Here is a 27,064-nt window from a genome sequence, read left to right on the forward strand (position 1 = left end):
CATGCTAGTTTATAGCAATCAACTACTGCTCATATCAAATGGTTTCGATTAACAACTTTGTTAGAGCAACTCCAAAAATGTAAGAAGTTCTGTGTGATTTTTCACTCACTGTTGTTGACTTCTCTTTGTCCTAACTTCCCAGATACGCTAAAAAGATGGATGGAAAGGTAGTCAAAAAGCCACATTTGGTGAATGACATTTAACACCAAATTCTTATATCCTTTGGGTACTTATCCATCTCACAGTAATGGCAGTAGTCCCTGCACGTAAGGAAAAAAAACTCGAGAGATCACCGCCTCTTAAACACTGCATTTTTTAAAGCACGAAATCAAATTTTCAGACTCACATGCCACACATCTGCCCTGTGCACACACTACAACATTAGACCATTTTATAAATGGGTGACCTTTTCTTCCCAGGGGCTTCTCCAACCACTTTGCAGTCAAACAGCAGCAGACATTTTGCTTTAAAGGCAGCAGAAGGATGGTACAAAACATGAAAGATTTTTTAAAAGATGAAATCTCTCAAATTACGTCTTGATTATGAATAAATTCAGCTTAAAGACTGAACTATTAATCTTTATGCCACTTCACAGTACCTTATGGCATTTAAGCAAGTCTCAGTTTGAAGTCCTGATGTAACTTCAGTTTTGAATAAGTACTGTCATCAAGAAGCCCTAAAGCACCATAAAACATTCTTCCTTTGCTGCCACAGACATCTGAGTTTCTCTAGAAGAAGTTGTACCCACTGTGTACAACACTGTTGAAACAAGTAGGAGGCATCTATTCCAATCATAAGTATACTCCCAAGGTACTACCAGCGCATGTCTGCAGTAGTAGAAGCCAAATTCAAACAGCAATATACATAAATGCTTGCACATTTGCTTTTTCTGAGGAATTTAGTAACCATTTACTCACATGACTTCCTATTTGCTCGTGACCGCTTTCTCTCTCTAGGCACCGCTCGCTGGCTTGGCACTTGGGTGGCGGACTTTACAATGCGATCCATGATCTCATCTGCTGCATCATCAGTTGCATTAGGTGAATCGTCATTGCCAGCATTCCATGAACCGATACGGCCTGGAAAAGTCCGGCAAATCAGTTGAGAAAAAAGACAAGAAGAGCCTCTTGCGTCACTTTGGTTTTGCAACTGGCTTTCTTGAGAATTGAAGCAGGCAGCTCAGTCACTGCTACTTCAAACTGGCCACAGGAGAAGAATCTGCCTAATAGAGAATATTGTAAAATAACAACCTAGACTCTCTGCTGTATCAGCAAAGAATGGAGAGCTCAAATGCAATTACAACTTTCTACTCCCTTTAGTCTCAGAGTCTTATTCATGACCATACAATTGGCAAATGTCTGCTACAGACTGTTTAAGAGCTGAGAATCGCTGGAGTGTTGTGTGGCCATGTTTGTCTCTGCTCCAATTACAGAGTCTAGAGGACAGGACATATGTTAAAAACTGATTCAAATCATCAGGACCGGTCCTTTCTACCAAAAGAGGAAAATCTCTTTCAAAACATCTGTATCATAGGATACGGAAAGAGGAAAAACATAGAGGTTAACATGTCTAGTTGTCCCTTTCACAAGAGACAATCCACGTCCTCAATACATATGTGTCCTGGCACAACTGCACATATTCTGCTCTGAGCAGAAAAGCAAGCTGGAAAGCTAAATAAGCAATTTTGGTTAAAGCCACAAATAGAAAGCCATGTCTTTCAACCCAAGGATCTGGCACTCCTTACTCCACAGAGCCATGTCAGACACATCTTTTGGTTCCTTCACAACAAACTACTGTTCCATGTGCTTTTTCTTTTTCAAATAATTTGAAGGCTAGTATATAGTGAGAACACTGACAGCAAGCTTTGTAAAAGAGTGGGTGTGATAGAATTGCAAGCAGCTAGAAGTCACTGGTAGGACTACTCCATATCACATTTCTGATGTCAATAAACAACATCTTTGATTAGCACTTTGTTCTGCTGCTTTTCTCCTGGCTCTCATCAAGAGTATTTCCATTATGATAGTACTCCTGACAAGCTTCTGTCTGGCTCACCCTTCCTCTGCCTCTGCTGTTTTTCAGGGGAACGCAAGCTGACTCTCATTATCAGGACACACTGCTCATTAGCAGTCAATGGATTACTTCAGCTGTTGGGCTTGTACAGAGCAGCTTGAATTATTTCATCTTTTTACTTTACCTAGCTGACTTGCTTCTGAAACTGGAGCAGTGAAACCTTCTAATTAAACAGAATCAGGGTTTAAAACCTTAATAACCTAAATGCACACACATAGTGGTGAATGCTCTGGACATGGTATTAGTGGCACCAAAAAGAATGAAGAAAATGTAAGATATCTAGATATAAGGGAAAAGAAATACGAAAACAGAAAATTATGAACTTAAATGTTAGTGTATTCCCCTGTACTTCAGTAGTAACCCCCAGGTAGCATTTGTATAGGAAGGCATAAGGCAGAGACAAAAGAAAACAAACTGGTGATCTCAGTCTCTGCAAAATGATTTAGCAACAAGGAAGTGGTTTAGTGGCTGCTCTTCTGAAGAGGTATACCAGTGAATCACATCTTGGACATAAAGCAAAGGTATCTTATTGCCAAGAACGGTTTTATCATTGAACTCTTCTATCAGAGTATCAGGTGTTGGAAACAAAGGATTGGGTCAGGTTTTCATTTCCTCTGTGTCAGCTTTCAGAAGTCATCTATGCTGACACTAGAAAGAGCAGAGCACTGTGGACCTCAGAGAAGGAGGTTGTGACAGAAAGGAGGTGCAGGACAGTCCAAAGCCATTTTTTATGTCCCTAGGCCCCACTTAATCCAGTAGCTCTGCTGCTTATCAAAGATCCTTTGTCTTCTTCTTGCCCCTTTTTTCTCTCCTATCATTCATAAAATGCTGCATGGCCCTTTCTCTTCAATTTGAGTTGCTTCTTTCTCTTGCTTCTGTTCAAAACCAGGAGAAATCCACACCTCGTATATCCTATTTTGGTTTCAAATGAGAACAGGAATAGAAACTGGAGTGTGAGTAAGCAGTGAAGCTGACGAGGCAGAGGAGAGAACTTTGCTGCTCTGTGCATGCTGCACCCTCCAGCTCTACTTTGGCTGTATGCTCATGCTCCAAATCGCCACCTCCAGTGCACAAATACCATTGGGGTTTTCACCTCCCTTTCTGACTCTTTCTGCCATCTTTTCAGCCATGCTTAGGCTGCCCTGCAGCTTCAGTGCCATTTAGGAAGATAACTGACAGGAAGCTGCCAGCACTTACCCCGGCTGAGCCGGCTGCGAGTGCGAACCCCCAGCGCTGTGGTGCTCTCCCCGCTGACAGAGGAGGTCTTCAGCACAGCCTTCATGTTCTCGTGCTCTGCGGCATCCTCGGCGTACTGCAGACCCTGGGGCTGGACTGGGGAGGAGGGTGAGGTGCTGGAGAACTTTCCAGACTGTGGAAGGAAAGCAGATTTGTGTTTTTAACCAAAAAGAGTACAGACAACGGGTCAGCCTCCAGGCGTTGAGTTGTAAGAGGGGAAGCCTAAATCCTTGTCCTTGCAGATCATAGAATGGTTTGAGTTGGAAGGGACCCTTCAAAGATTATCTCATTCAACTCCTCTGCGATGAACACCTAAGCTAGCTCAGAACCCACTCCAGCCTGACCTTAAGTGCCTTCAGGGACACAGCATCCACAATTCTCCCATCAACCTGTTCCAGTGCCTGAGCCATCCTTATCGTAAAAAACTTCTTCCTCATATCCAATCTAAATCTCCCTTATTTTAGTTTGAAACCACCTCCCCTTGGTCTTACCACAACAGAACTTGCTAAAGAGTCTGTCCCCTTCTGTCCCCTTCTTTCCTATAGCCCTGATATGGCTTTGTCCTTTACCATAACCTTTCACTATCAAGGCAGGACTGTCAGAGTAAGCTGGTAACACAGGAGTCTCTGGTCCGCCTCTCTGCACTGCTACACAGAGAACTCTCACATTGCTCAAAAACATTGATATGTGCAGTAAACTTAAAATACATTGCCAGTAACACTGAAAAAATCCCCGGTCCACAAACACCCAGCCAAATTATTTCATGGCCAAAACACAAAAATTGCTGTCAGCAGTTAGGAGCACAAACAAAACCTTAGAGAGATTTTGGAATCTGCCCTCTGCTTGCCCAGCCCACCCGTGACTTCGCTGTCACCACAACAACGTTAACAACAGCAACTGGATTAGCTGCACACAACAGCTCCATCAGCCACTAAAAGCAGCCCTCCAGAAATGAAGCCAGGTGAACAAAAGCAGGATTGGAGGCTTTCAGAGGAGAACAGGGGCTTGTATCACTGTGCACTGGAAGCAGAAGCACTAGGCTGCTCTCCTCCTCCAGCTTCTGCCTGAAAAAGGCTGCAACAGTGATAATCACTCTGTTACCCTCACCTACAGAAAGACTACAGCATATCTGAAATACAGTCCTAGCCACAGAAACGACAGGCTCTCATCAGCAAACAGACATCAATAGATAATGCCCCTTGCTGTTTTTAGTCCTATCAGTTTTCAGAAACTGAAATATGTTTTCTTTTTTCTTTTAATCTTCCTTATTCCTACAGATCCAGCACAGATAAAAAGAAAGGTGTGCTGCATTCTGTTCCTCCTCTGCATACTAAACAACATTACTTATTAACTTGATGGTATCAAGCCAGTCAGCTACAGCAATGCAGACCTCAGAGCCTTTCCTTCAGAGAACAGTAAATTGGAAGAAAAGGCTCAGCCCTACTTTCAGAGCTTTGATCGAGTCCCCTGGGCTGTTAGGCTGCAAACTGAAAATATTTCATCTGGAAACCACCAACAGGATCATTCTATTCTAACATAATGACTTTTCAGGGTAGGACAGCAAGCTGAGTAGAAAAACAATAACCCCTACAAGGCACTAAGTTAAATATAACAGTGTGATATTTATTTTTAATACTGAGAAGTTTGTTTTGTTTTTAAAGTGCTAGCTTGGAATATTTTGATGTGGAAGATGTGCAAGTGCTAGAATATCATGTGTAATTAATAGACAAAAAAATTAGAGAGACTTCTCTGAAAGTACATCCAGCTTTTGCATTTAAGACTACTCACTTCTATACAATTGGTTGTAAATCTAATCAATAATGCCTTAGGAAAAGTAAAAGGATAATGACTTCAGATAACCATTAGTATTCACACATGTTAGTTAAACTCTGGCATAAAGTCTAGTTCTGTGATTTTCTTTCTGCAACCCAATCTACACAGCATAAACCATTACCAGGGAGAAACTACATAGCCAGGAGGTTTAATTTAACTTCCTAAACTTTCAGACATTGATATACATTGATTAGCCTCAGCCTCTTGAGCAAATAAGTAATATTTTGAAACACTGAGCTTTAAGCCACATTGTTTATATTCAGTGCCTAATGCTGAACAAAAAATGCATTGCCAATAGATACTCTGCAAAGCAATAAACTGGTTTATTATGAATATAACTACTACTTCATAGTTCTTGAATTATTTATTCACTCCTCAATTCGTTTTAACATCATCTTCAGGAGTAATTCATGACAAATGTATGGACTATGCCATAGCTAGTCTCTGTGGTGAATCAGTTATCTTGTTCACACTTCATATGGCAAAGATAACCATTAAAATTTACTTTGCATCCCTATATCCTGATGCTTTTAAACAATTTATAAAGCAGGAATAGCTGGACACACACTGCTTAATAATGATTATGAAATCATCATGGAAATCCTCAATGCAAATAAACTGATGATCCTTACTACGTTTGGATCACTGACTACTTTACAGTTTAGCAGACAGATGCTAAAAGAAAACAAATGATGAAACTTTAAATTATTAAGTCCTCAGATTAAATAAATCTCAATCAATATCAATAGGGATATCCCTATTCAAGAGGGCAGGTATGCATATGGTTAAAGCTGACTGCAAAATTGCACTCTTATGATAGAGACAAAAAGCTATGAGAAAAGTATCATGGTTTGTAGCTCCAGTTGAGCAGATGAATTGAGCAGTCCATAGTATCTGAGTTAGAAGTTAGATGTCACAGCACACAGGGGACATGGGAATGACATGCTCTTTGAAAGAACCATACCTCGGTGTCCTCTTCTTCATCAGTCTGTCACCGGAGACAAAGGACAGGGCAGAGAAGGACAAACAGGAAGATTTAGGAAGGACAGCATGGTCAAACCACGACAAAGTAAGAGGTAACCATGGTACTGTTTATACAATTATAGGAGGCCGTAAAAATACGAAACATATAAGGAATTCATTCCTTAGACAATCGACTGGCTAATGTCTTTCAATTAATGCAACACAATTGTACTATAAACAGAACAGACTGTCATTGTCAGTAGAATAAGATTTCCTGTTTTTTCTTAGAGAATTTATGAACCGAAATTATTCCTAAGCCATCATGTTTCTCTCTCTCCTTTGAGTCATACTGTTGCTTGCCCATTTTTCACCTTGAGGAAACAGAACTCTAAGAAGGACTCTTTTTCACAGCTCTGTTCAGAGCATGGAGGTCCTGCTTGCTTTCTCCCAGTGCAGAGGTCAGTTTCTTGGCAATTCCCTATTCTCTACACTTCAGTGCTTGCTTTAAATCCCTTTTAAGCTGTTTTGTTTTGTTTTTTTTTCCCGACTTCCAGTTCCAATTGAATGGAGCACTAAAATTGAGTGCTCAGTAATCTTTGAATACATGTTTAAAGTTCTTCAGTAGCTGCCTGATACCAGATCCTGGGAATTACAGAGATGTAATTACCCTTTGCCAATCAGGGCTTTCTCTCTCTATGACAGCAGGCATGTATAACTATTTGGATAGTTACACAACATAAAAGGTAATAGACATGTCAAAATATTATGGTACACAGAGTGTTCTTGAATCTGGAAGTTTACAGGAAATTAGCAAATATTTTTCTTTACTGTGATGTGAAAAAAAAACAAAAACAAAAAAAACCCACTTAAATGGTTCCACAAGTGAAACAGTTCCTCAAGAATCTGGGCTGCCTGTTTCTGTAAGTTTCATTTAGACCTAGAAATTGGACGCATCTTTTTAACCTGTGGGTTTTATTTTGCTTCTTTAAAAGAAGCATTGCACCAATTTACTTCCCTCCTTTGTGTTACTAATACATATTTTTGACCTTATCTCCATCTCAACTATGATTTCTGTCTGGGATTGATATATTCTGTTCCAGAAACATTCATCATTAAAAGTGGAAGCCTGATTTACTTTGGCCCTCAGCTTCATTTCAGCACAATCTCCATAAGAAGATTAGCTGTGGGAGTGCTGTGCAGCATATTAACATTACTTTTTAAGGGTATGTTTTATTCAAAGCATGAGATGCCTATTTTGCTTAGGACACAGTGGCACTGACAGTAAGACAAGCAGATATTTTGCAGAGGGACCTTGGCAGGTATGTTCCCCATGCATTATGAAAAGATCCATTTGTTTTTTCCAGCCCCTGGGGAGTTGGGGGGAGGGTAGAGAGTCACACAGTAAAGCAATCCGTCTGAAGAAGGCCGCTTCCCTTTTTGGCATGAATTAGAAACAGAAAGGAGAAGAACAGGAAGCAAGAACATGCTTGCGTTCTAATCCATGTGTAAACCTACCTAATAAATAAAAAGCAGGAGGAGAGCAAATTAAGCTAAAAAAAAACCACGCAGAAAGCACTGAAGGAAAGGTGCAAGAGCAGAATACATATATTACAAAGAATGTGCTCCAGACCAAAATGAATTATCTCAAGCCAGATTTTTAAAGGGAAGTCCCAGATGCTGGCTTTCCTGCCTGTTTAGTATAGCTAGAAAGTGTTTATTTGCAATGGATTTATACTAAGGGCAATGTGTACTCCTCCCATCACTAGTTTCCAGGGCATTGCCATACTCATCCTCAAACCCCTAACCACTGCTTGACACCCAAAGCTGCTCAGGAGTTCAAGGTCTCTTTCATGTTTTCATGTCTGGAGAGCCATTTGCTCCTAGTAAATACTGACAACAGGAACGAAGTAGCAAAATCAATGAATTGAACTTTAGTTTCAGGAAGGGAATCCACTCTCATTCAGCTGTGTGCATTCTACCTTTCCTTCCATTTTCATTTCATTATTATACATACGTTGAGAAATGTTAATAAACTGGGACAATTTTGACAGATGTAATATTACCAAAAAGCAATGGAACAATATTCCTAAATACCTCCTGTACGAACAAAGTGTAAATTTTAAGAAAAAAAAGGTTGCTTGATTCTTCTGTCATCCACTACAGGATGCTGCAAGACAGTTTGTGCATATCTTCTCCCTCCCTTCTTCTCTCACTTCCCCCCCTCCCATTTTTCCTCTAGGCTAGCATTTGTACGTGGTGGATTTACCATTGAAAAATATTTCTATTACATAGCAATTTTGGAATTGAGACTCTTATGCATCATAAAAAGCAAAGCTTCATAAATTTGGGAGACAGATGCTTATATTACCTACTATTACTAAAAATCACTTAAAAGCTGAGACTCATAATTCCATTGCTTCTTTCTTTTGCTTGCTTATTATTTCTAGCATGCCTGAACTAAATGACTGCCATCACTGGCTAAAGTCAGATACAAGTGACACAGAGTAGACAATTTTTCTGTGAAACCATGACAACTTGCTATTCTCTTTTCCCCTCTCCCTGTTCTGTCTCCCTCTCCTGCAGGCACCTTTCTCTGAGATTTGAACTGACAGTGCCCAGTCTGTTTCAGCTACATGTAAAGATCTCTGTGGTAAAAGGCTAAACTAAAGATGAAAATTTGCCTGTTTCTCAGCCCTATACTCTGAGAGCAGTTGCTGAAGCTGATGAAAGCTCTCCATGCATGGAGCCAGCAGACTGTCCAAGTGCCAGTACTTCTGTGCCTTCCAAGTCTGCAGGAGGCCAAGGTATGAGAGATGTGCCTTCTTGTTAAGGACTGGGATGGTTCTGGCTCACTGCTTTTCATTTTTACTGGAATACTTCTGCCTGAAAACAACGTACTATAGGGCTGGATCCTAAGGAAACTTTCAGAAGGACAGTGAGGTAAATATCAGATAATCACAGATAAATATTTAAAATTCCATGTCCCTATTCTTATTAGCACTAGTTTCTACATAGAGTTTCTTTCAAACGTCAAGATCTAAAATTTCTTCTCTGTGTTTTCTTATTAATTCAACATACTGTCAGTGCATTACTGATACACTTTCCCTTCCCAATGCAAACATAAAGCAGTAAGAAAAACAGAAACAGAGCACAGCCAACACAATACTACAATAAGACTCTTGTTTTTCATCACTCTGCACACAAAAATCTTCCACACTTCCGACTCTAAAATTTGTTTTGAGGAAGATTTGACTATGAAGTTGTCAACAAAAGCTGTAATGTAATTCTGTTTTACTAAGTATTGCAATCAAACAAATGCTTATTAAGGCCATACCACTGGGCTACAGAAAAAGTGTTTCAGTAAGAAATAACCATATGGCTACACGAAGAGCTCCCTAAAAGAACATCTCTGTAAGGGAAATTTCAAAGAATGTTTTTTCACTCCAGCGAAGTCTTTTTCCAAGCTAAAAAGACCATTAAGTAATTATTAAATAGTGATAAACAAAAAATGTTCCCTTTCAGTGGACCCAGACGATTTAGGAGCAATACCACCTGTCAGATGGTATTCAATTGCCAAACAAAACTTGTTCTGGGTAAAGTCTTACTGCCTCTTTTCTTACATTTTCCGTCAACAGCCTTGCTCTTCACTTACCAGCTATCAACCCTCATCCTTTTTCTTGTTTTAAAGGCTATTTTCTCTCTGCCTCATGAACCTAGCTTTTAGTGGTCTAATTTCCTTTTTTCTATCACATTTTCTGCAGGAGTAGGACTTAGAGAAACTTCTCGGTTATGCTGCAGCCAATTCTCCTCTACATGCAATACAGAAACACTATGCTATACACTAAGAAAACAGGAACTCCTTTACATCTTACTACTCTTCAAATTAATAAGAAGCACTGAAGCTACCTGAGGAAAAGAAAAAACTTAATTTACTAATCTCTCTGATGAAAGCTATCTTTTATCTCCTATGGAATAGACTGGGAAAGTAGTAAAAATACTGAGAAGCAAGTGAAGAAAATTATCTAAGTTCTTCAGTGGTAGTTCTGAAAGTTTATGTGACTGTATTATACCCTACATGTATTAAAATCCCTTTCTTAACCTGAGGCTAGACCAAAAAGAAAATCTTTGGAGATAATAACACAGGTTTAACATTCCTTGTAGCTGGGGCAGATATCCAGATTTAAAGAGGATATTGCCAGGAAAGATTTACAAATGATTGTGAGTCAATGGATTAAAAATAATCTTTATTTATATCAATCTCAATGCATACACATTTTTTGACCTAAGTTGCTGGACTCATAAAACTCCAATCAGCTTAGGCCTTTTCCTGCCAAAGGCAGAGGTAGCTTCATATGCAATGAGCTACTCTCATCTAATTGAGACTCCAGATTTGGATTTTGAGACAGTTGGAAACTTTTATTAAGAACTGGCACTTCTTAGAAGTTTATTTGGATTGAGTTAAACTACATCAACTTAAAAAAAAAAAAATAAAATAAAAATAAAATCAAGGGTTTTTTTAATGCTTACCATGCTGAGAAAACTACTCTTTCTAAAAATTTATTTTATCAAAATGCAAGAATACTTTCAGCAAAGCTTGCAGGGTAACATCTACTGTATATATAAATTTTTCAGGTTTTTTCAGAACCCCAGTGTAGTCTGTTATAATAAAATTGTCTGGTCTGTGCTTTAAAGGTAAGAAGGAATATTTTTGAGGGGCTTATATGTATATACTCATAAAATATGTCAAATACTAAGATTAAAGACTATATTCATCAGGGTAATCAAAGATGAGAAAAAAAATCCTTTTAAAATTCAGTTGTAATCACTTAAATGGCTACAGTGGTCCACCATACATGATCTTTTATGCCCCCACCTAGCAGCCAAATTCTACAGTTTTCATTTGTCTTTTTGTATTCTTGGCTGATTAGGTATACATAGTTCCTGGTGTCCTCCAGAGACTCTGTGCACTGTTTTACACACACAGAGATGGTCTTTTTGTATGCATCTGGGTTTGTTCTCATTTTATAAATTAGTACAAAGCAAAACGCATCCATTCTCAAGGACAGAAGCTGTTATTTACTGCAGAAGAATTTCCTAATAATAAAAAAAAGGTTAGAAACACTTCATATATGACATTCAATGAAAGACTGTTTTAAAAACTGATGCTTTGGGGGATGTATTTTGCCACTTACATCTGTGATCATTTTTCCTCTGGTCTTGTTTCTTTCCCTGTGGTTAGCTCGTTTCTGCTTTTGCTGCAGGACTCGCTCCCTGGTGGTACGGTATTCCAGAGCAAATTCACTAATAATTTTGCAGAACTTATTGATGTTGACTTCACGTATCGCATAGGGAGGATGGCCCATAAATAACAAAAATGAGTGAAACCTGAAAAAGAATGAATTTATGAATGCAAAGGAGAAAAATCTTTATTTATAGTTTCTAGGAAAAACAGCAGCATTTCCGAGAATTCATTTACTAATTTATTAGCTTCCATAATTTCATTTGTGCTACAAAATTTTTATGAATTCTTTGCATAACATTGTTATGCTTTATAATTAAAAACATAAAAGTCTATGATAACTTCCCCCCATTCCAATTTCCCAGACTGATGCAGGAGATAAGATTTTTATGCAACTCTATCTACTTCATACGATTAATTTGGCATGTGAACAACCAACTTCACTTCAGCTACAGAAAAAAGTATTTATTAAGTTTCAATTCTATTTATTTGTATTAGGCGACTTCAAAGAGGCTGTTATGATGTTGGAGAAAGTCTAGATAAGAAGAATGAAGTTTTACAGGCTAGCAAACACATGAAGAAAAGAATTTCTGTTTCATAAAAATGTCCATAGTTATATTATCTCCCAAATACTTTACTTTGGGATATCATCAATTCACAGTTTTACCAGTTCCATGGCATTCAAAACTTTCACACTATTTACAACTTCTACTATTGTTTCTATTTTTCATGATTTACAATAGCACACTGAGTGTTTAAAAATGCATGTGAATCTCTTTAACTGAAACTGTATCTCCAGTCATAAAAGTTTTCCCAACCCTTTCATACACTTTTCATACATGCATTTTCACAAATACATTTTTGGAGAAGTCTATAGCATTTGTTGCAGCACATAATGTAAGAACTTAGCATTTTTTTACTTGTCCAATGCGTACAGAACAGGAGAATGGTGAATCCACTTCCCTTCTGCAAGTGGGATTTCTGCTTACGTATGGCATGAAAAAATGTCATTATGAAAACAAAAGAAGAACTGAATTAAATTCTCAATTTGTATATCCACAAATTTGGGAACATTTGGAATCCAGATCCTAGTTTTGACTTAAGCAATAAGGAAATACTCCAGGAAATAGAAACTCTCTAAAAATTTCATTAATAAACTGTAGAAAAGTAGTTAAATTAACCAGATGACTCAGACTCACATAGCTTCAGGTTTATCATGGAATTATCATGTATATGTACATTGCAGAGCACCAACGTTAGCGCCAACTCCATTGGATGAAACTAAATCCAACAAGTTCTAATGAAAGGAATTTTAAATTCCATTTTCAGCTATATAGACATAAAACACATAGTCAAAGATCATGTAGATAGGGGTGGCACTGATTAAAGAGTAACTCATTGCGTAGGATTCCTTTCAGCTTATAAGTATGACATATTTGTCATTAGAACTTCAGTACTGTGGTATGGTATACTCTTGTTAACCAGAGAGTAAGCTGATTCCTCTCCAAAGTATTCAAGGAAGGACAGAAAACAAAGAAATTAGTCAAAAAGTTGCTAGCATTTGGGGGTTAGGAATTCAAAGGCCCAATTACTGCACCTTGGGAAAAATCACTGCCTGGATCATTGTGTCTTTTGATCAGATACAGAAACTTCCTTGAGTAAGAATATTTCTTAAACAGTGTCATTGAGAATTTATGCACCATATACACACAGTTTAAACATTAAAATTGTATTTGTCATAATTTATAATTTTAGCAAGTTACGTATTGCCAAGATAGCACTGCCGCCAGCCTAATTCTGTACCTGTTTATTATTCTTCTATGAACAATCTTCAGAATTATGATTCTTTCTGCACAGTCCTTGAGGAACTCAGACATTTTTTGTTTTAGAGTTGGCTTCATTTCATGCTTTGCTATAGCTTTAAGGTGATCCCAAGATGCTTTGCACCGTCTTTCCATCTGAAACAAGTTTTCCTGGAGTTGTTCAAAGTCAACCTAAAACAGAAAAAAATAAAGAATATTTAACACTTCAACAAAAATCATTTTGGTAACATATTTGGACATCTGAACAGTTCCATTCATGTAAAAGAATAATATTCATTCACATTATTAATTACTGCTAAGTAATTATGAAATCATGGAATCACAGAATTATCTACATTGGAAGGGACCCTTAAAGGTCACCAGCTCCCCTGCAATGAACAGTGACATCTACAGCAGATCAGGGTGCTCAGCACTGTCCAGCCTGAAATCTCTCTGCTGTACTTTGTCTACATACGGAATGTTGGTATGGAAAACTGAAATAAAATAAATATTCTCGTATACAAATATTTTTAATTTTGGTCTTGGAGGCCTAGCACGTGCAGAAAGTACAATAAAACACTGTGATGTATTTTTTTTCCCTGCTAAAATCTTCAGAACTACATGACCCAGTAAGTTAGTAAGTTCTGTTGAGGCAACACAAAACTTTATCTCCCCTTCTGTTAATCTTTTTCTCTACTACCCATAGCTTTTCATACCATGCTTGTTGCTCACTGTATTCTCCAGCCAACACTTCATCAGTTTAGAAAGCACTTGGATATATTCCCTTAATTGCGTGCTGACTTCTAATCAAAAAATTCAGAGGCTAGAATTTTTTTAAAGTGTTATTCAAAGCAAGTGTTATTTAGTGATCTTAGTACTACCTTTCATCCCTTGATACACAGTGTGAATTTTTTAGCTTCTAACATGACTATATAATGTCTTTGAAAGCCCATCAACACAGTTAAAATAAACTATTGCATCCTACAGTAACGGTCATCAGGACAGAAGCCAATGCATTCCATGGAAGGTGAAAGAGAGGTTCTCCCTTACTCATCATCCAAAAAAGGGGTTCAGATCACACTGGTCTACAGAAGTCACTCAAGATGTGTTGCTAATGACTGGACAAAGTGCTTTGATTACCCAGACGCAGCAGATAAGTGTATGAACTCAACACCTTTGAAAACTACCCAGCACATTCTTAAATTCTAAGACAGGAAAAATGTATTTTATAATGCCACTTCACAGTTCAGATGAACTCCAGCTATAAAACGCAGATTTAGCTGTCAGATTCCAAACACATCACTTTGAAATGTTACAATCCGGAACTCCAGTTAATTCCTTAATGCTAAATGGAAATCAGTGACAGAGACAGCTTTTAGTTCGCTGCAGAGTGAACTACAAATGACTGTGCTCAAATGGGAGTGTATTTTCCTATCTGTGCTAAAAGCTATTCATGACTGCAAAAGAAATTAGCCTTGGAAACCAGCTATTCCAATTCTGGAAAAGTCTGGATTAAAATCTTTTCAGCTGAGATAAATACTTAATAGAGATAAGTCTCAAAGTAAGTTTTCTTCTTTTGATTTTAAGTCCCAATTCCTAATATTGGTTCCAACATCACATCACACAGAATAAAGTTTTTATCTGTATGCAGCATTCACCATTGAGATCTATGTTAAGTACAGCCATAAGAAATCCATTATGATTAAAAATCTCCTGGTACTGATTGCATTTTTTCTTGCCATGATTTACAAAGTGATGACTTTATCCTCATCACAAGGAAATAAAAACATCCTTTGATCCATTCTGCTATTCAGAAAAGCCCTGCAGGCAGAGCAGCTGTGGAGTTTTTGTTTTCTCTAGCATATCAGTGTTTATATGTATTATTTTTTTCTCTTCCAGGTCAGTATTTTCACTGTTGATGATAAACACATTGTATGCCCAGGTGGCCAAGAGGGCCAATGGCATCCTAGCCTGCATTAGAAATAGTAGAAATAGTGTGGCCAGCAGGAGCAGGGAGGTGATCATCTGCCTGTACTCAGCACTGGTGAGGTCGTACCTCGAGTATTGTGTTCAGTTTTGGGCCCCTCACTACAGGAAAGACGTTGAAGTCCTGGAGCGTGTTCAGAGAAGGGAAACTGGTGAGGGGTCTGGAGCACAAGTCTTATGAGGAATGGCTGAGGGAGCTAGGATTGTTCAGTCTGGAGAAGAGGAGGCTCAGGGAGACTTCATTGCACTCTACAGCTTTCTGAAAGGAGGTTGTGATGAAGAGGGATTCAGCCTTTTCTCCCAGGCAACGAGCAGGACCTGGGGAAATGGCTGCAAGTTGTATCAGAGGAGGTTTAGGTTAGACATGAGGAAAAACTTTTTCTCTGAGAGAGTAGTCAGGCACTGGAATGGCTGCCCAGGGAGGTGGTGGAGTTGCTGTCCCTGGCTGTGCTCAAGAGGCGTCTGGATGAGGAGCTGCGAGAGATGGTTTAGTAGCTTGTGGTAGCAGTGGTGATGAGAAGATGGTTGGACTGGATGATCTTATAGGTCGTTTCCAACCTTGTGATTCTATGATTCTACATTGCTGCTTTCCGTAGATGATGTATCTAAGACTCAAATTCATTAATTTCATCTGAAAAATCAAGTCAGGAGGAGGTATTTCTAGGTTTTTCTACTAAAAATTATCCAGTCTGGTAGGAAAAGCTTCTCAGCCCCTGCTACGCAGAAGTTTAATTCTATGAAATGATAACTTTTATTAAAAACAGATTGAGTTTTAATCTATCAAAAATCTTTGATGATCAAGCTTGTAGATCCTCAAGGGAGATCTCTGGAGAACAACAGCACGTCTGTATGAAAAAGTTCCGGCAAATTTCCTCATGCTTGACACCTGCTAACTATCAGTGTATTCACAAGTGTGGGCAACTTCACTGGGGATCAGGGATGTCAGGTCTTGCTAAAGGATGCATCAGAATCTTTAAGCACAAATGAAAATTTTTGTGGTAATCCTAAGGAGATCAAGCAAAGAGGGTACCACTTGAGCTCCCCTGGAATAATTTCCCATGGAACACAGCTGGCTCTGCTCAAGCAGAAGTTGTAAACTCCTGGATACCATGGAATAATTTGCCTGCAAATTTCCAATGCAACTGAAGCGTGCGCAAACTGTCCTGAGCACACAAGAATGCGACAAATCTTCATTTCAATCTAAAATCTTCTGGCTGCAAGCTCTCCAGAATTCAGTCACTTGCTTGTGGATAAAAGGAATACATTTCTGGAAAATTATCCACTTATGAAATCTTGAAATCTAAATTTTTCAGAGACAACCACATACTAGATTGATATTTCATGAAAAGCTATTTCACTAGAGCAAATTACGCAGATATTTCTGTGATTTTCCATAGAGTCCTGAGATAAACAGAGTTGTGACACAGAATCAAATACATTTCAATCTATCCTAGGCCTTATATGCAAAGAGGTGCGTAGAGGATTGCATATTTTGCATGTTTATTTCCAACACTTTACTAAAATAATTCACACTGCATAATGGTGGAAATATTGATTTGCTAGGATTTTTTTGTTCTTTTTTTTTCTTGAAGGGAAAGAATTCTTCCTTGCAGTTGGAAGATCATGCTATGATTAAGAAGGAATTCAGGTGAGTTTTGCATCATGCTGTGAACTTCAGAAGACTTTTAAACAGCAGGTGCTCAGATAACAACTGACAAGGTATCATTTTATAAATACGCTCTGCTAAATAAAAGGAAGCAGTAATTTGCAAAATGGCCATTACGGGTTTCTCTTTGGACAGCAGCATACAGATATTGTGCCCAGCTCTGAGACTTTCAGTAAGGTGGAAACAACTTTTGCTCCTCAACTCAGTACACACATATGCAAAAAGAGATTAAGGTTGCTGCTCTTACTTCCGCTTGCTCATTGAGTTCAACCACAACCTAACCATACTACTCTAACAACCCTCTGCTAAATCATGTCCCTGAGCACCACCTCCAAACGGTTTTTAAACACATCCAGGGATGCTGACTCAACCACCTCCCTGGGGAGCCTATTCCAGTGCTTAACAACCCTTTCTGTAAAGAAGTGCTTCCTGAAATCCAACCTAAACTTAGCCTGGCACAACTTGAAGCCGTTTCCCCTTGTCCGTGAGAAGAGACCAACCCCACTCTCACTGCAATCACCATTCAGGTGAAGGTGCAATAATGTCTCTCCCCAGCCTGCTTTCCCCAGACTAAACAGCTCCAATTCCTCATAGGGCATATTCTCCAAGCCCTTCACAAGCCTTGTTGCCCTTCTTTGGACCTGCTCCAGCACCTCAATGTCCTTTCTCTACTAAGGTGCCCAAAACTGAACACAGTACTCGAGGTGAGGCCTCACCAATGCTGAGTATAGAAGCAGGATTACTTCCCTAGTCCTGCTCACCACACCATTCCTGATCCAAGCCAGGATGCCATCTTCTTTTTGCCTCAGGCAAAAAAGTAAAAATGACTCTTCTTTCAGATGCTGAATAATGTTTATTTTCACTTATAAAACAATTTAAAAAAAAGGCAACTTTCTAAATTCTTGTGGGATATATTTGATATATTCGTCCTTCCTGCTGACAGGTTCTTCTCCATTCACAACCACACTAGCTGAAAAATATTCAGAACTAATTGTTATTTATCTGTGAAATCTCTTGCTAAGCCCACTGTTTAGCCTTCTGAGAAGTGCTTTTGTAGACACTTGCATCAGAGCAGAGTAGCCAGAGATGTTCCATCCAAACAGGCTAGTTAATGAGATATAAGCCCTCAAGGGTCAGTCTCATACGAGAAACCACTGCCATAAGTCATTAATGGGCAACTTAAAAAAAAAAAAAAAAAAAAAGCTATTTTTTGTTTAAGGCACCACTGTATTTTTGCACAGTGGACACTCAGACCAAGAATAAAACCTTCCAAACCCATGCCAGCAACTCCAGCACTAATTTTAATTCCTTTCTGTCATCATTTATTGCTTGCTACCATAGTAATGGATGACTTGGAATCAACCATAATAACAAAAAGAAATTCTATCAGGTTTCTCACTTCACTGGGTTGAGACAACAATATCACAATATATACCAACAAACAAAATGACTTCAAGTTCTCCCTCTTTTTACCTCTTTTTTTCCTCCAAAAACTACCACCATCAACATCTGGCTCAGCACTTAGCTCCCTGCACATTCAGATGCCGTGAACTTTGATCCTTTAAAAGGCCCGCATTCTGTCCAACAGTATGCAGTAAATACAACCTCATATGCTGCTTATATAAATTACATATTTTCTATTTCATGAAATGCTAGACCTGGTCACCCAGGCAGGACATGTTTCAGAGAACCTTGGTCTTCGGGTTGGGATGTTATTTGTCTACACATTTAGCTGTCAGCCACAAATATCTCATGGTAACATAGGAAATGGACTCATAATTTTTTGGGAGAGGAGGGGTTGTTTGAGGTGATTTTGGGAATTAAATGGGATGGTTCAAACCCTAAGCAGCTTCCTTTATACTCCTAACGGCAGCATATTCAATTCTAGGTATGCATTCCCATACACAGCCAATTGTAGTTGTTATGAGATACCAGGTTATTTTCCTTCAGCATTTCCTCATCTAGAATGTGTTCTGCACATAAGTTTCTTCTTCTAGTTAGATCTCCTCTATTATCTGGGCTAAACTTGCTGCTACTGAGAGTACATAACTGTGCTAAAATCAAAGACGCCGCACCTGATTATACTATTTCCTGCCTCCTTTATTTACGTACTTTCAGCCCTTGAAAAGGGTCAAAAACAATTTTTTCACATAACTGGTGAACCTGAGGTTTCTCCTTGAAAAGCATTTTCAAGATCACTCTAAACTATCCTACACTGTATTTTGAATACCAATGCATAACTTGTTATTTAGCCTTGGTAATCTTGTTTAAGTTTTATGTTGTTTGCTAGTACATTTATAGTTTATTGCTACAGCTTGTTTCTCTTAGTGGTAAACAAATCCAGACAGTTTCTAAGCAAAACTCGAATCTCTGCATTTTTGTTATACCCACAAAGTGCATTAAATAGTCTGACACTCTCCCAGTGACAAATATTGTCTCAAATTCACAATGAAATGGCAACTATTTTATCACAGGTATTAGAAAGATGTACATCATCATAGTTGAAAACATTCTCTCTTCAAAGTTATAGATAGTTTCTACAGTGGAAAACAGACAAATGTGAGGTGTTTATAATTCGGGGTCAGACTGTTCATTCTCACATTATTACAGGGATGAGTTCTGTCAAGGAACGCAAAATCTTTGTCTTTTCCTGAGATGGTTCAGTGCCAGATGAAACTCTGAGCATTTCTCCTTGCAAATACATTGTCATTGGAATGCAGTGACCTTTGTGGCTTACATTCTAAACTCTATCTTCTCCACTATTCCCACTATTTGTCTTACTGAACATCACAAGAATTAGCCAAGATCAATATCAGTGCAACTTGCACATTGTTGGTCATGTACTGTGAGTGAAGTAGATGCCAGACCTCAGAGCAAGCAAAGGATAAAGGAGTTTCTGTTCACGCATTTCTGATTCCAGGGTAAGAGACAGCATCTCACTAAAATAATTCTGGACATGCAAACACTGAAATCAACCCACTGATTAACAATTAAAGGAAAGAAGTGCTTACTGACCAGATCAATCTGTACAATACTTGCCTTTGCACTGTGCCTTAGTTCCTCAAACAATCTACAATAAACACAACTGATCTGTGTGAGATTTATTGGCAAACAGTTTATGAAAGTTCACACTGGGAGGAAGAGGAGCAATAGCAGTAAGTAATGGTGCTGGTTACTTCTTGGTATCATGGATTTACAATACCACTTGCTGTCACTTCATCTGAAACACTACTGAAATAGCAGAATGCTGTCAGGTACACGTACAAAACCAAACATTCTCTTTCAGACCAAATCCTGAAGTCTCATCAGCTACTGCAGCTCCGTCCCCCTCAGACCGATCTGACTACAAGCAACTAGCTGTCTCATCCTGCTCTGCTCCCACCTTTGTTTCTGCTAAGCCATGCACAGAGCTGGAGTAGCTGCAGCTGGCACCATAAGGAATGACACAGCCGTAAGAAAACTTGTGCCCCCATTTCCAAGCAAGCTTCCTTCCAGAGAAATTAATATCACTTTGGGCATTTTTTTTAAAGTAATGCAGGGAAAGCACCCTTGAGAGATAATTGCAGACAAATACTTTCTGTTGAGCAAGGCAAGAGAAGTCCAACTGAAGCAGAGCTGGAAGCAGCATGAGTTTCCTGCTACAGGGGTTAAAAAACAGTCAAATATTTGTTTTTTCATAAACCTCTAAGGCAATTCGTGATTTACCCTATGGAAGTGGCCAATGGCCAGCTTTTGGATGCATGGGGAAAATTATTCAAAGGGACCAAAGAAAAGATTAACACTAATATCCAAATTGTTCATTTAATTCCCTCCTTGCCATACTGGAAAGAAAACTGATAGAAACAACCCTGAGTTTTACTGCAGAAACCTGGGTGTTCTGCTTCTGTGTTAGGTACAACAAACTTCTGGTACAATGCCATTTAAAAACAGCAATAAAACTGAACATCACAAGATTAAATTATGTAAAAGAGAACAAATAAGCAAGTGCTCATAGTCATGGGATCCTAAGCAAACTATGGTTCCAAAGGTCCCAAATGATCTTAGGGATTTTTACACAACTATGAAGACCTAAACTTACCTTTTTTTTTGTTATATTTTTTTTTTACTTTTTTTTTTTTTTTTTTTTTTTTTTTTTTTTTTTTTTTTTGCCATTTTATGACTTCAGTTCTTCAGCAAAAGGCAAAGAGTCCTGTAATATCTTACAAGTCTTTTTTTTTTTTATAATAATAATTAAAAAAAACTTTCTGGTGAGCCATCAAGGGTTTTTTTGTTTGTTTGTTTGTTTGTTTTGTGAACTAAGACTCAGGAAATTCTCATGTGATGTGCAACTCAAGGAAAGGGGTATCTCTGTTTATCTACGGCATGAAAATTGTTTAGCCTTTGTGGTTTCTGAAAGATGTTTGTAGACAAAATGGAGCTCAAAATACAGCCTAATCCACAGTGAAATATTAGTTCTCCTTTCCTGTCAGCTTTCCTAAACCAAGACTTTGCCTAGTCTGCGGACATTCTCTTGAAGAGGGCAGCTTGGATGGCTTCCATGTCCTAACTCTTTGATTTGTGGCAGCTAAGATCAAGTGGGAATAGAGCTTGTTAGAGTAATCCATCAGTGGTATAACACATGTAGGAACATCCCAAGGAGGGAGACCTTGGGCGTCATGCAGAAGGTTAAGGCTATAATTTCTCTTAATGTGATTTTGTCTGGCCTTTTCAGAATTTCATCCTCTTTGGGCAGGGCCACTAGATCAGCAAACCACAGACTGAAAGACTTTGCTCAATTTTGCATGCTCTTAGACCTAAAAATTTTTTACAAGTGACTGCATCAAGTTAAGCTTTCTTCCACTTTCTAAGGCTGAAAAACAGAAATAGAAGATCCACGTGAGAGTACCCAGTATGCGGTGGTGTGGATTTTAGAAAATGTGGTGGCAGCTATTCTCTCTTGTGGTGATTTTCATTTTAGCGATTAACTTATGTAAAAAAGTGAAATAATTTCTTAACAATGAGAAAGGACAAACAAATACACCTAAGTTTTAATATACGAAGAATCACTCAACAAAATCAACAAAAATAAAAAAATCCTCAGCATGAGAAACCAGACCTAGTGAAGGCAATAAAACACAGCCTAAACATAGGCTGTACAAGAGGAAAACCAGTAGAGGAGAGATGGAGTCCAAAGAACAAATATCTAAAGATATAAAACAAAAACCACAAATTCCCTTATGGTATTTAAAGAAAGAAAAACATGTAGGAGGTCGTGGATGACTGAGGAGGAGAGAAACTGAGGAAGACAAAAGTTAGGGGAGGGAAGGAAGATGAACTCTTTATCCAACTTCATTATGTAAGGAGCACGTAGGGGGAGAACCAATTCTGGTACTTGCTTTTATTTTCTGCATTTTATTTGTTAGCAGACACAAACAAACAGCAAGTATTCAATTACAGAAACAAATGTGCTGGAGGAAGATAGCTTACAAAGCAGCAAACAACCAGAAGAGAAGAATTTCTAAAGGCAATTAGAATAAAGTAATTCAGTAACTGACTAAAATGGGTATGCTTTCACTATGCTTAATAACTCGGAGAACGAGAGGACAGCAGAAGTTTCACCTATCTTTTTCAAAAACAGTAAGGGAGATTCAGAAGACTGCACAGCTTCTAGCTTTATTACTGTATCAGGTAATCTGTCTGAAAGAATAAATAAAAACAGGAGAACAAAACAACATAAAAAAATCACTATCACTAGGTATCTAATATGTTTATATAACAATAAGCAGATAAGAACACATAAAGAAAACTGGACTTTCAAAATCTTTACAAGAAGCCTCAGGGGAGATAATTTATGGAGCACAAGGCTAAGAGAACGAAAGAAAAGAACTAATTCATACATATTAATTGTCAACTGATGACAAAGATAACAGTAGGTGTCTTGTGGTTTGTGCTACAAATTTAAAAATTGTCTGGAAACAAGGAAGCATGCTGAGAGGGTAAAATCTACAGATGGCAAGAAATTACTCAGATTAGCCCTGAGTTCAAAGGGTTACAAGGGATTTAAAAGATGAGCAATCAGACTGCCTCAGCTGACCATGGTAATTACTTTGAATCGCAATGAAGTATACTCAGAAGGCACTAACTTGGAATAACTCAGTATCTGGTTGAGTTCTAAAAGCCTGATGAACTGTCTGGATGCCCCTGAGAGCAGTGCAAAGATGACTTGTATCAGAAGGACAGCAACAGTCAAAAAACACAAATAAAATCTCAGGTAACCCACAAAAGACAGCATAGGCAGGATGGGCAAATGTAGTAAGCATGTAACATCACTAAGTACGGGCTGGAATACTGTGTTTTAGCCCATTCCAAAAGGGAAGATAAAGAAAAATTGTGAAAACTGTCTCTAAAAAAAACTGTAGAAGGATTATTTGAAATGCAGGCAAGGCAGCAGACTGCTTTTATTTGGCATCGCAATAAGTAGAGTGATGACCAACCTAAATAACTCTATGATTCCATGAAATATAGAGATAAAAGAAGTTTATACTGCTCAATATATTAAAGAAAGTAAAACCTGAAGCTGGCAAATATTACAACAGGCAAAATTAGATTGTGGAATTCAATGTCACAAGTACTTTTCTAGGAGCCAAAATATGACTTGATTTTTGATGTTTAAAAAACAATTGGATAACAGATTTTTTTTCCTCTCAAAATATTGAAACAATATGGTTTTTGAAAAATAAGTAATTCCCCCATCTGATGCATATAATGAGTATTACAATTCATGAAATAAAGACTCTCTAGGAGAGACCTACTCAAAGCTGCATGTGCTCTCCTCCCAAGTAGCTAGTATTGGCAACTGTCAGAATCAAAACACTGGACTAGATAGGAATTATTAACCAGCATTTTTATGTTGGTTATCTCAAGTTTAATCCATTAATGGGTTACATATATACACCCACCAGACATACCTTGGCTGACCTAGTGATGGCTCCAATCTCTGAATAAAGATCAGTGCTGTCTGGGAACTTTTCCACCACCATAGTGCAGACGTGGTGCAGAAGGGACTGTTTATGCACCGTGTCCTTCACTTCTGGAACCTTCTCGAGGTAGCTCAACTCAAAAGCTTTGGCCTGTATGAGGGAAAACAAGAAGAAAATAAAAATAAAAATGTTACTCTTTGCCATGCAGGTTAGTACATGAAAATGCCCAAGTAGAAGCATAGGGGAAAGAAGAAGAATTCTACATCAGAAGAAACTTACTGCTTTTTTTTTTGCTTTTTTTTTTTTAAAACTGCTGAAGAATAGGCATAAAATCACTCCATCTGCAGGGAAATGACTCACAACACAGTTATCACTGTTTGAATGGTGAGCATCAACACTGAACTCAAATAACTTACATGAGAGAGTGCCTAGTTTTAAATTTCTTTCAGGTTATGCAGAAAGAGACAGAGAGCACTCGTGGAACACTAGTTCCATGAACTAGAACTAGTAAATTAGTTTTCTAATTGACATTCCTTGTAAGAAATAAATACTGACTTGTAGCTGTCACTATGGCTTTGACTTCTGTTTTTTGAAGGAAAAGCTCCAGGGGAAATGTTGGACTTACATTGGTTCCATTCAAAAAGTTCCCAATGGCTAGTAGAGTAGAAAGGATAAATCCCAAAGTTTTATTGTGCTCCAGTTGGTCCATTCCTTCCTTCAGGTCTAGAAGTGGTTCTGCAACTTCCTGCCATGAGAAAAGAAACAAGAAAATAAAGGCTGCAGTTGTCTATAGTTTCTTCTATTCTTCTTAATACTATTACTTTTTAATAGTTTAGATTAATAACTGCAACAAGTTCCTGAACTGCAATCTTGCACAGTGTAAACTGGCCATGTTTGATGGCTTTCTTTCATGTCCCAGTTAATGAATCAGAGCAAAGAAATACATAAAATACTTCCCCCAGTGTTGTTTACTTATGTATGCAATTAACTTATTTGTACTCAGGATTGCTCTATGACTGTTTTCCAAATAGGAGAGGCAGTATTAGTAAAGGGGTTGTTGCACTTGAATTAGAGGCATGAATACTGTCCTATCCCAAATGATAAAAGAGCTTTTTATAACTATTCTCTCCAATCTTCAACAATCTCTAATCTTCAGACAAATAAACAACAGCAACAAAAAAAAGAGTTAAAACCCTGGCTGAATTGATGTTCATAGCCTGATCCTAAAGCTTTCTTCAAACAGTAGCCACCTCTGAGTTTTAGACAGCACTTTATGCTCATGCAACTTTAAATCTGGTTTAAAAAAACACACACACACACACAAAAAAAAAAAACCACAAAAAAAGCCCACACCAAAGTAACTAAAAAAACTACTGCAAATATGAAGCTTTAAAAGTGGGTCTCATTTTGATCTTTTAACTTAATGCAGGTTCCATTCACACATGTTATCTGAGAATAGGTTTGTAAACTGATAAGACTTAAAAACATAAATTCTGTTCCATTACCTCAGGAAGTGCACTACACCAGAGAGTTCAAAGGAAGACAGTGAAGGCAATTCAGATGAGTGAGTTTATGTCTATCTTTGTGTGAGGGCCAGGGCTATTTATTTTATGTGCACAGTAACAGTTCACGTTGTTCCTATCACCAAATGCAATTCTAAGCATCTCTGGGAAGCATTCTTTTCCCAAATTACTACACTTTTTATGAGCTAAGAAGCCAAAAATTAAGCTGTTATTTTAGACCAAGAGGGAAAAGAACAGCACAATTTACTGTGCCAGGGAAACACAATGGGTCGTTCAAAATCTGTAGTGATATTTTACCATAAAAAAAATCAGAGAGATTAAAAAAAAAACCATGCATTTCTTCTCACTACTGTGACTAGAGAGTATGTCAAATTCTACATAATTTAAGAGATGGCACAGTAACCAAAGTTATGCATACTTCATAGGGGAATTGCTAAATAATCCAAGACATTATCAAATTAAATTAAAAGCAATAAACTAATGCACAGAATTCCTTGAATTGATTTACTACTCAGAATTTTTTTGTTTTGTTGAATTATAGACATGAAATCGCATTGCTATAAAACTGCTGTAAACACAGACTTTTATGTGCATTTTGCCTGCATCAATTTGCAAACTGTTTAAAAATAATTCCTAAAAGGTTCATTTAAAATAGTCTGAGGATGCATAAAAAGGATGCATAAAAAGCTTCCAAGCAGGCCATTTTGTATGCTTTCATGTGTACAAAAGTGTACAAGTGCTCAGTGCTCTTCTACACAGTTTGTATTTATAATTACTCCAAATTTCTCAGTTTACTGTAGTAAAAAAGCACAAAGCAAAGCAACAAAAAAAATCAACACCAAACCAAACGGTGTTGGTTTGGTGATGTGTTAGACATCGTATAAATAAAAGAAATGGTAATTCTTGCCCTCTTTTAAAATTCACCTCTTACCTAGAGAAGACAAATAGATAATGCAGAAAAATCTTGTATCCTTCGCTATCACATAACATCTTCACCGCCCTTTTTTTTTTAAACCATAAGTTATACTTGAAATCAAATTTAAGAACTGGCCCTGAATTTCTGGCAGAGAGACATAATGTAAAGTATAAATGTAATGTCAATATAAAAAACAATGTAAGGTAAATGTTCAGTGTGCATGCATAAGTGAACTCAACTCCATGTGTGTCATGAATTCAGTAGTCCTGGTACAGGACCTGATACAATTGAAAAGAATACTCTTGAAGGATGCTCTTATCTTTTGTTTATAATTTTGAGAGTTACATACAGAAATAACTTTAATTAACAGCGTTCTCCTTAGTTTAAATGGATGTAAGATCAGTACTCTGAGAAGTCGTGGCTGTCAGGTGAGGTCCCGGATGATTGGAGGAAGGGTCACGTCACTCCCATATACAAGAAGGGGAGCAGGGAGGACCCGGGGAACTACAGGCCGGTGAGTCTCACCTCCGTGCCTGGGAAGATCATGGAACGGATCCTCCTGGACAACATGCTCGATCACATAAAGAATGAGCATGTGATCCGAGACAGCCAGCACGGCTTCACCAAAGGAAGGTCATGCCTAACTAATCTTGTGGCCTTCTATGATGGAGTGACGGCATTGGTGGACGAAGGGAAGGCGACTGATGTCATTTACCTGGACCTGAGCAAGGCCTTTGACATGGTCCCCCACCACATCCTCATCTCCAAATTGGAGGGAAGTGGATTTGATGGGTGGACGACCCGATGGGTAAGAAACTGGTTGAAAGGCCGCAGACAGAGGGTGGTGGTCAATGGCTCTATGTCCAGGTGG

The 27,064-nt window shown here is 38.2% G+C and overlaps 1 protein-coding gene across 1 annotated transcript in view; it reads right to left on the bottom strand.

Moving 5' to 3' along the window:
* The window catches only part of FHOD3 (formin homology 2 domain containing 3), a 365,756-nt gene that overhangs the window by 17,048 nt on the left and 321,644 nt on the right, over positions 1-27,064 (bottom strand). The window contains exons 22-28 of the mRNA XM_042808981.1: positions 24,380-24,499; positions 23,743-23,904; positions 13,145-13,335; positions 11,295-11,487; positions 6,104-6,127; positions 3,268-3,439; positions 918-1,079 (exon numbers count right to left, since the gene is read on the bottom strand). Of these exons, the coding sequence (XP_042664915.1) occupies positions 918-1,079; positions 3,268-3,439; positions 6,104-6,127; positions 11,295-11,487; positions 13,145-13,335; positions 23,743-23,904; positions 24,380-24,499 (1,024 nt within the window). The remainder of the gene's footprint in view (positions 1-917; positions 1,080-3,267; positions 3,440-6,103; positions 6,128-11,294; positions 11,488-13,144; positions 13,336-23,742; positions 23,905-24,379; positions 24,500-27,064) is intronic.

The sequence above is a fragment of the Centrocercus urophasianus genome, unplaced genomic scaffold (assembly GCF_019232065.1).
Source record: "Centrocercus urophasianus isolate 14NV4802_14NV808 unplaced genomic scaffold, USGS_Curo_1.0 seq_11, whole genome shotgun sequence".
Lineage (NCBI taxonomy): Eukaryota > Metazoa > Chordata > Aves > Galliformes > Phasianidae > Centrocercus > Centrocercus urophasianus.